Here is a 10,653-nt window from a genome sequence, read left to right on the forward strand (position 1 = left end):
AGCCACTCTGGTACCACAAATAGGACTCAACATCTTCCAATTCTGACTAATATGAGTGGGTTTTGCTTCTTTTCCAAGAACAAATCTAGCCTTGTTTTAATCCTTCTACCTCCCGGATAAAAATGTGTAAGATAACTAATCACTGAATTGCCTCTACTCCTTGACTGTGTCCAATCCAAAACTGTTCTCCACTTCCTTAAACTCTCCTTAGATTTAGTTACCCAGCATAAACCCAAATCCTAAAATAAGTTATCCCCAGTTACCTCTTACCAAGGTACCCTATGTTTTCTTTGGTATGTGTTCTCCCTTTCTGAACAAGCTAAATAAACCTAATTCTTTTTGACTACAGGTATGTTTCTGGTAGAATTTGATCTATAAAATTTATCACAGTCTTAGCTCTCTTAAGTCCAGACCAACAATACTCAGACAGAAAGAAGCAAGAACGTTAAGGGCTCCCTGGAAAATGCAGTGGTCCTGAAGCAACCTGACTTGAACTGGTATTTGTGTATGTGCGGTGAGGAGAGGGATCTGGGAAAAGAGAGGTAGGAATTATTAAATGTGAGTAGTTTTCTTTCTTCTTTCATCAACACTTTTCATGGCCTTGGGCACACTTTGAGCCTCATTCCATTTCTGTAAAAGATGAATTTGGAATACATTTTCAAGGAATCCAGGAAATAACATCCCCAAATATGCCACACTGGTATGATGATTGCTCTGTCCATGAGAACCGCACATGGACAGAGGGGCTTTTCATGAATTTCCCTTATCAGACTAAAGGCTGATAATCCAGAAGGAATTCAATGACAAATCCCCTTCCAGAGAGTTTTATCAATCAGGGAAGATTAATACACCACAGAAGAAGAGATTGAAGTGTGACACCTCATCGTCCAGACATCATCGTTTGCCACATTCCAACTAAACTATTATATATGTAAGTAAATAATGTTTTCATTTTCTTCTGTAAGTGAACTCTCAAATTTGACATGTGTTTTGAAAGGAATATTTACATCACGGGTTAAATGGGAAATCAGCATTGCTTGGTAGAAATGAAAAGGTTACTGCAAACACACACCTCAAAACAAAACAATATTTTTAAACTGCAGGCATGGTTGCCTGTTTGAGAGATTTGGAAAATGAAGCCCTTACTGCGTTAAAAAGGGAGATAAACATTAGAAAAATGTTAAATACCATACTGGCCTCAAACCACTAGCCTGTTGGTTTGAAATGCGACGTTCTCACTCTGCTGTTTAATATCGCTTAAGGTCCTGTTCATGCACCCTTCGAGCCTTTCATTTTTCTCAAATGGGGTGCATCCCACATTTTAGGAAACGATTCCCATCGTTTTTTGGTTAATTTGGACTCATCCTTTAGTTCGCAGATTAAAAAATAAATCCTTCAGAGAAGTCTTCCAAGACTACTGCCCAACTAAATTACTTTCCCCTTACAATACTAGGCACTAAATACACCTTTATTGAAAGCCTATTCCCCCATACCGCTTCATCGTATTCATTACATTGGGGCATGGTGTCAGATCTCCTCTTAACTAGAGAATAAATTCTGAGCGTAGATACCGTGCCTCTCTGTACACTTCTGTAACCTCCAGATCTTTGCACAATGAATACAAATGATGTAAGGAATGACACCTTCCCAGTTCCTGCAACCCCAGGATGGTTTAGCCCCGCCTTCCCCCTCAGCCAATGACAGGCGCACCCTCAGCCAATGACAGCCTCCACCCCCCCATCCCCCCCCCCTCCGGTCGCTCCGGTCGTGGACGGCGGGCGGGGCCACGCCGTGACGTATCCGTGCGCCGGTGGAGGGCCAAGTTTCCGGCTTGAGAAATCGTCGCGTTTCTGGGGAGACGCCTCAGCTGGCACTTACCACCGCATTAGATAGCAGCCTCAGGACCGGCCACCTCCATCACTGGCGTCACCATGGGGGCTGTGCTGGGTGTCTTCTCCCTCGCCAGCTGGGTGAGTTCGGGGTCCCGAGTCCTCGCTGGACCTGCGGTTTGTGGGGAAAGGCCTCAAACCCAGACCTGTACCGGCCTTGGCTCCAGAGGCCCTCGGGATGTCAGGAGGCCCTGGGCTACAGCGAGTGTCTGGGGCCCCAGACCCAAATCCGCCATACCCTTAGGTCGGGATCAGGCGGCTCGCCCTCTGGGTTCCTCGGGAAACGGAGGAGGTCGGCCACCATTGTTTACAATTCGGATGGCTCCGCCCTGCGAGGCTTCCTGACTGTAGATTCCTCCGGAGCTGGAGTGGGACCAAGGAATGAGAGCTCCCAGCGCGGAAGCTCCCGTTCCTGCCGAAGCACCTCTTAAGGTGCCATCGTTAAATTCTGGGTGGCTCAAGTAACATTTTTATCCCCTATCACGGGATTTGCCAAAACTGCAGAGTATGTGGCAAAGCTGGGGTTTTAGCGGAGGCTTGTCTGCAGTTCTGGTGCAAGGGAAAGAAGGCCTTAGATTGTTATTCAAAATTGGAAACCAGGGCCTTAATATTTTGGGACTGCTATAAGTCATTTATCCGAGGATAATCACCCCAGCATTCCTCTCTCCGAGAACGATTGTGACAGTGAAGTGAGTAAATGGGTTTAATCACCTAGTAAACTGTAAACATTTTAAAGAGAAAATTTTAGGGCCTATAAAAGAATATGCTGAGTTCCCTCATTTACCCGCTTCAGAGTAGCGTGATTCCTTGATTCCTCATTGTCCAGCTGATGTAATTGACCAAGTGTGTAGAAAAAGCACACTCAGTTTTCTCCTGCTGCACTCACAACACACTTGACACGAGATATGTGGTGTGTGGGGATTTTCCCCCAAACATCAGGCAAACATTCAGCTCTGCAGGGGATGCCAGCTTGGCGCCCTACAAGTCAATTCCGAAGCTTTCTACTTGGAGATAGGATCAAATCACCCAAGTTGAGGGCTCAGTCTCACAAGACTGTGCCCACTTTCTGTGTCAATGGCGAGCCTCAGGTTGTTTTACCTGTGCTTTTGACCGGCCACCTATGAATCAGAGTTGCCATGACCTCCCTCCTTAGCTTTGATTAATTTGGTCACAGAACTCAAGGCAACATGTTTACTGGCTTATTATAAAACTTTTATTTTGTTTATTTATGTATTTTTAATTTTAGATTCAGAGGGTACATATGCAGTTTTGTTACAGGGGTATATTGCCTTATCCTGAGGTTTGGGCTTCTAATGATTCCGTTGCCCAAGCCGTGAACACAGTATCCAATAGGTAGTTTTTCAACCCCTGCGCCTACCCCCCTTCCCCGCTCTTGGAATCTCTAGTGTTTATTGTTGCCATCTTTGTGTCTGTGTTCCCAGTGTTCAGCTCCCACTTGTAAGCGAGAATATGCTGTATTTGGTTTTCTGTTTCTGTATTAATTCACTTGGGATAGTGGCCTCCAGCTACATCTTTGTTACTGCAAAGGACATGATTTTCTTCTTTTTTATGGCTACTATTAATGTATTTTTAAAGATACAGATGAAGTGGTATGTAAGACAAGGTATAGGGGAAGGGGTCTGGAGCTTCCATGCTCTGTCTGGGGCAGTGGCACCATCTTGGCTCTCTTCAACCTCTGCCTCCTCGGTTCAAGCGATTCTCATGTCTCAGCCTTCCAAGTAGCGAGGATTATAGGTGTGGGCCACCACGCCCAGCTAATTTTTGTATTTTTGGTAGAGACGGGATTTCACTATGTTGGCCAGGCTGGTCTCGAACTCCTGGGGTGTGAGCCACCATGCCCAGCCAAAAGTTCTTCTGAACTTTGTCCTTTTGGGCTTTTATGCAGTCTTCATTATGTAGTCAGCATTCATTGAATCATTGGCTTTTGGTGACTGGCCTAACCTTCAGCCTCTCCTCCTTGGAGGTTCACGGGTGAGACTGAAAAATCCCAACCTCCTCCTATGACCCTCCCCCTTCATGATGCTTACCTAGGGACTGCCAGTCACCAGTCATCTCATTAGCTTACAAAAAGACACTGGTTATTCCAAGGATTTTAGAAATTGTATGCCAGGAAATGGGAACCAAACGTACATATATTTCACAGTATTACACCAGGGATTCTGTTTCAGCTCTTTCTACTTTTTTTTTTTTTTTTTTTTTGGAGGGGGACAGCTTTGCTCTGTCACCCAGGCTGGAGTGCAGTGGCTCAGTCATAGCTCATTGCAGCCTTGAACTCCTGGATTCAAGTGATCCTCCCACCTCTGCCTCCCCAGTAGCTGGGACTACAGGTGTGTGACACCATGCCTGGCTTCATTCCGCTATTTCTTAGGAAGAGAATGTATTTTAGAGTTGTTGGTCCTAAATCAAAAGAGTGTTTCATTTTTAAGGGCTTTCTTGAGAGCAGTGGTTTTCTAATTTTTCTGACCTTGACCTAAAGAAAGATTGTACATAGTTGATCTGATGCACCCATATGGAGACAAAGGTTTATGAAATAATCCCATACCATCTACTGTACAATTTCCCTTTTATCTTCTATCACATTAGAAAATCCTGGCGAGTTGAGGGCCGGGTTTGGTGGCTCATGCCTGTAATCCCAGCACTTTGGGAGGCCGAGGTGGGTGGATCACAAGGTCAAGAGATCGAGACCATCATGGCCAACATGCTGAAACCCTGTCTCTACTAAAAATATAAAAATTAGCTGGGCGCATGGTGGTGCGCGCCTGTAGTCCCAGTTACTCAGGAGGCAGAGGCAGGAGAATCGCTTGAACCGGGGAGGATAAGGTTAACAATGAGCTGAGATCATGCCACTGCACTCCAGCCTGGTAACAGAATGAGACTCCATCTAAAAAAAAAAAAATCCTGGTGAGTTGATTTTTACAATCAACCAGTGGTTCAAAATCACTATTTACAACATACATTCTTTAAAAATATAGTTACGAAGGTCATTAGTTAAAGAGTGAATTGTTAATTTGAAACACTTTTTTCTGTCATAATAACTTGAAATGCATTTTGGCTTTGATTGAAAGCTAAGATTTGAATTGATGCCATCCAGGCATTTCTGTTTATATGGTGCCTTTATGTTTCATTAATCCCTTTTATTCAATAGAAACAGTAAGGAGTTCTATATACCAGAGAGTGGAATGAGTAAGGGAAAGAATAATAGAGTGAAATCAGAAAGGTAGAGAGCAAAATCATGTTGATACCCATTATATGGTCTTGTAGGTTTTTAAGGACTTTGGCTTTTACTATTAAGTTATATGGGAATCTATTACAGAGTTTGAAAAAAGGAATGATATGATCTGGGCCTGTGTTTTGACAAGGCGGATTATCATTGCTGTGTGGAGAATAGATGGTAGAAAAGTAAGGGTAAAGCAATGTAGGCAGGGAAAAATCTTCCTCCAACCTTTTGGGTTCTGTTTCTAGGGCTTGTGAATTTAACTGACAAAACAGATTATTTAGAGGAACAAGAGTTTATGCATGCAAGACATGTTCTTCACACAGGAGTGCTCAGTAATAGTAACTCAAAGGGGGTGGTTAGAACTTGAGGCTTTCTTTTTTTTTTTTTCCTTTTTGAGACCAAGTTTCACTCTTGTTGCCCAGGCTGGAGTGCAATGGTGGGATCTCAGCTCACTGCAGTCTCTACGTCCCAGGTTCAAGTGATTCTCCTGCCTCAGCCTCCCAAGTAACTGGAATTACAGGCATGTGCCACCACGCCCAGCTAATTTTGTATTTTTAGTAGAGATGAGGTTTCTCCATGTTGGTCAGGCTGGTCTTGAACTCCTGACCTCAGGTGATCTGCCCGCCTCAGCTTCCTAAAGTGCTGGGATTACAGGTGTGAGCCACTGCATCCGGCCAAGGCTTTCTAATTTAGTAGGAAAAAGGAAGCTGAGAGAAAGGCTTCTATGAGAAGAACAAATAGGTTTCCTTAGGAAAGACAGGTTTGTTTTTAGGAGAATAGGAAATAAGAAAGTTTGTGGTAGTACTTGTTTATGCAGGTATGGCAGGTCTTTCGAGCTTCTTCATGGCCTTAAAACTTCCCTGGAGAGGGACTTGATGGCAGCCTCATTTCCCAGAAGTTGCTGCTTTTAGTCAGACAAGAGAAGCTCCCAGAAGGCTTTTTTTTTTCTTCTGCATCTGTTGAAGCTCAGATGCCTTCAGCTTAAAATAATCTTTATAACAACTCAGAGGTTTTTTTTTTTTGAGATCGAGTCTCACTCTGTTGCCCAGACTGGAGTGCAGTGGTGCGCCATCTTGGCTCACTGCAACCTCTGCTTACCGGATTCAAGTGATTCTCCTGCCTCAGCCTCCCTAGTAGCTGGGATTACAGGCATGCGCCACCACGTTGGGTTAATATTTTGCATTTTTAGTAGAGATGGGATTTCACTGTGTTGGCCTGGCAGGTCTTGAACTCTTGACCTCAGGTGATCTGCCTGCCTTGGCTTCCCAAAGTGCTAGGATTACAGACGTGAGCCACTGTGCTGGCCAACTCAGAGCTTCTGAATGGATCCCTACAGCTGTGAGATGGGAACTTTTGAACTTAATCCAGATGAGAGATAAGAGTTGTGGCTTGGACAAGGGTGATAGCTAAGGATACTGTGAAAATGGTCAGATTCTGGATATATTTTAAGGATAGAGCTGATGTACTGACAAATTGGATGAGGATTTTGGGAAAGGGAAGGCATTCAGGATGACTCCAGGTTTTGGGCCCAAGCAACAGGAAGAATAGAGTTGTCATTTACTGAAATGGGAAAATGACATAACATATAGTAGGACAGATTTGTCGCACAGATATTTGCTGAGTACCTGCTATGTAAAGCTACAAAAGATGTAACATTGTAAAGATAGTCTCCCCTTCGAGATACTTACATTCTTAAGACAACTATAGGTAAGTTAAGTTTATTAGTTTGCCAGGGCTTCATAACAAAGTACCACAGACTGGGTGGCTTAAACCCAGTGATTTCTTATCTCTGAATTCTAGAGGCTGGAAGTCTGGGATGAAGGTGTCAGCAGGGTTGGTTACTTCTAGGGCTGGTGAGAGAGAATCTGTATTATGCTTCTCCCCTAGCTTTTTTTTTTTTTTTTTTTTTTGGTTTGCTGGCAGTCTTTGTCCAATTTTCCCCTTTTTAGAAGGACACAGTCATATTGGAATAGCTGCTCACTGTACTCCATATAACCTCATCTTAACTTACTACATCTGCAATGACCAAGTAAGGATACATTCTGAGGTATTGGGGATTAGGACTTCAACGTAAGAATTTGTGGAGGACATGTCTCTGCAGTGTTTGGCCTATACTGTAGTTAAGAATTGGATGGAGACAGACTGGCTGGTCAATTTCCCATTGCTATTGCAATTACAAATAATAATGGCTACCACGATATATTGAGCCTGATATATATGTCAGGCATTATACTAGGTGCTTCATATTCCTGACATCATCTCATTCTTTACTCAGTAACCATGTTTGAGTAGGTAGTATTATGCTTGTTTTTACAGATGAGAAAACTGAACTTTTTTAGAATGAATGTTAGCACCTTGCTGCAGACCACACAAAATTATCATAAAGTGCACACAAGATAGCATCTATAAAAAATGAAGATTACTCCTGGGACCATATTTTAAGACCAGAGTTATCCATTGTTTACATCTGCTAATTCTGAATTAGCCTGTCCTTGTAGTATGACTTGATAATGTCACCCCTCAGAGCAATTTTTTTTTTCAGGCAGTTTCCTAATCAAGTGTAGTGACTCAAATTATATCCTCTCTTAGCTGGGCATGGTGGTGCTTGCTTGTACTCAGGAGGCTGAGGCCAGAGGATTGCTTGAGCCCAGGAGTTTGATGCTGCAGTGAGCTATGATCACATAACTGTACTCCAGGTTGGGCAACAGAGTGACACCTTGTGTCTTTAAAACAAAACAAAACAAAACAAAGCCTGGGTGCAGTGGCTCATGCCTGTAATCCCAGCACTTTGGGAGGCTGAGGCGGGCGGATCACTTGAGGTCAGGAGTTTGAGACCAGCCTGGCCAACATGGTGAAACCCCGTCACTACATAAAAATTAGCCAGGCATGGTGGCACGTGTCTGTAATCCCTGTAATCCCAGCTACTGGGGAGGCTGAGGTAGGAGAATTGCTTGAACCCAGGAGGGTGAGGTTGCAGTGAGCTGAAATGGTGTTACTGCACTCCAGCCTGGGTGACAGAGTGTGACCCTGTCTCAAAAAAAAAAGAAATAAAATTATATCTTCTCTCATGTAGTGTGGTCATTAACAGATTTTAGCAGACGAAAGATCTAGGTTACTCTTTTTTTTTTTTTTTTGAGACGGAGTCTCGCTCTGTCGCCCAGGCTGGAGTACAGTGGCCTGATCTCAGCTCACTGCAAGCTCTGCCTCCTGGGTTTACACCATTCTCCTGCCTCAGCCTCCCGAGTAGCTGGGACTACAAGCGCCCGCTACCTCGCCCAGCTAGTTTTTTGTATTTTTTAGTAGAGACGGGGTTTCACAGTGTTAGCCAGGATGGTCTCGATCTCCTGACCTCGTGATCCGCCCATCTCGGCCTCCCAAAGTGCTGGGATTACAGGCGTGAGCCACCGCACCCGGCCAGGTTACTCTTTTTTTTGAGACGGAGTCTCAGTCTGTCGCCCAGGCTGGAATGCAGTGGCACAATTCTGCTCTCAGAATTTAATTAACATTTATTGAGCTGTTAATGTGTTTCAGGTAGTGTTGAGGTGCTCATTTAATACAGCAGTCTGAGGGAGGAAAATTCTATCATTGAGTTTGTTTTACAGATGGTGAAATGGGGTTAGAGTACGTAACTTGCTGGGGTAAAAAGTGGCACAAATAATATTTACTCCAGAGCCCATACTTTTTTATTTTTTTATTTTTTTGAGACGGAGTCTCACTCTGTCGCCCAGGCTGGAGTGCAGTAGCGCAATCTCAGCTCACTGCAAGCTCCGCCTCCGGGGTTCATGCCATTCTCCTGCCTCAGCTGCTTGAGTAGGTGAGACAGGTGCCCGCTACCACACCCAGCTAATTTTTTTGTCTTTTTTAGTAGAGATGGGGTTTCACCGTGTTAGCCAGGATGGTCTCAGTCTCCTGACCTCGTAATCCACCCGCCTTGGCCTCCGAAAGTGTTGGGATTACAGGCGTTAGCCGCCGCACCTGGCCCGGAGCCCATACTTTCAACCACTTCCTCCCAGCCATGATTCTGTCAGTTAAAACTGTAAGGCCTGATTTGCCTCGCTTTCTCTTCTGTGACATCTGTGTTATAAAGGAGTCTACTGAACGCGGTCTCAGGTGACCATGGTATGCTCCTTCCAGGTTCCATGCCTCTGCAGCGGTGCCTCATGTTTGCTGTGTAGTTGCTGTCCTAACAGTAAGAATTCCACGTTGACTCGCCTCATTTATGCTTTCATTCTCCTCCTGAGCGCTGTCGTATCCTATATCATGCAGAGAAAAGAGATGGAAACGTACCTGAAGAAGGTAAGAAGTAACAATGCCCTTAATGTATTGGTTATTTTTATTTTTATGTTTTGCAAAATTCTAGTTTAATTCTTCATTGTTAATCAAGTTCATTGTAATTTGGAGATTTTTTACTTATACGGGGTATGGTCAGAACACAGAAATATGAGGACATTAGTCCTTTTCCGGAAATACAGAATGAACATCTTTAGGCTCCAATCGAGCAACTGAGAGAAAATATTAAAAGAGTGCCTCCAAAACATTTTCTTTCCTTATGTGTTAAAGGTTGAAGCATCTAAACTGGACTAGTTCTTCACCTCTGGAAGGACTCAGTGGTAGCTGGAAAATCTCACTGGAAAGTGGCACACAACCTCTTCAGCCTAAAAGAGCAAAGAAGAGAGAGCATATTTTTGTGAAACAAAGTTTCACTCTGTTGCCCAGGCTGGAGTGCAGTGACAGGATCTTGGCTCACTGCAACCTCCGCCTCCTGGGTTCAAGCAATTCTCTTGCCTCAGCCTCCCAAGTAGCTGGGATTATAGGCATGCGCTACCATGCCTAGCTAATTTTTTGTATTTTTAGTAGAGACAGGGTTTTACCATGCTGGCCAGGGTGGTCTTGAACTCCTGACCTCATGATCCAACCACCTCAGCCTCCCAAAGTACTGGGATTACAGGCGTAAGCCACTGTGCCCAGCCGAGCGAGCATTTATATTTTTAAAATACCAGTTATTTATACTGTTTGGTAACAAGATTGTAAATGCATTGGAAGACAGAGAAAAATTCCATAGTCAGTCTCGCAGTTGTTGAAGTAGTTAATTTTCTAAATCCAGTCTTTCCTGTGGTGGGGTAGAGTCTCTGTCTATAAATATTCTGATAACACTGAAATTGCTTTTTTCCAGATTCCTGGATTTTGTGAAGGGGGATTTAAAATCCATGAGGCTGATATAAATGCAGATAAAGATTGTGATGTGCTGGTTGGTTATAAAGCTGTGTATCGGATCAGCTTTGCCATGGCCATCTTTTTCTTTGTCTTTTCTCTGCTCATGTTGAAAGTAAAAACAAGTAAAGATCCCCGAGCAGCAGTACACAATGGGTATGTTAGATTTATTATTAACTGGTTACATTATGGTGTGGCTCTTCCTTCCCTTCAGCAGTTAATATTGCCATTCTGATAGAATCAATGGAATATGTAAATGAGTGACTCAGATATATTTCTGGTCTTTTATGCATGTGAAATTTTTTTTTTTTTTTT

General features: G+C 43.7%; 1 protein-coding gene across 1 annotated transcript in view; it reads left to right on the top strand.

The window, feature by feature from the left end:
* The first annotated feature begins 1,771 nt into the window (after positions 1–1,771).
* Positions 1,772–10,653, top strand: part of SERINC3 (serine incorporator 3) — a 24,578-nt gene continuing 15,696 nt past the window's right edge. Inside the window, exons 1-3 of the mRNA XM_017878010.1 lie at positions 1,772–1,970; positions 9,262–9,423; positions 10,301–10,494. Coding sequence (XP_017733499.1) covers positions 1,932–1,970; positions 9,262–9,423; positions 10,301–10,494 — 395 coding nt within the window. The 5' untranslated portion in view covers positions 1,772–1,931. The remainder of the gene's footprint in view (positions 1,971–9,261; positions 9,424–10,300; positions 10,495–10,653) is intronic.

The sequence above is a fragment of the Rhinopithecus bieti genome, unplaced genomic scaffold (assembly GCF_001698545.2).
Source record: "Rhinopithecus bieti isolate Rb0 unplaced genomic scaffold, ASM169854v2 scaffold_10347, whole genome shotgun sequence".
Lineage (NCBI taxonomy): Eukaryota > Metazoa > Chordata > Mammalia > Primates > Cercopithecidae > Rhinopithecus > Rhinopithecus bieti.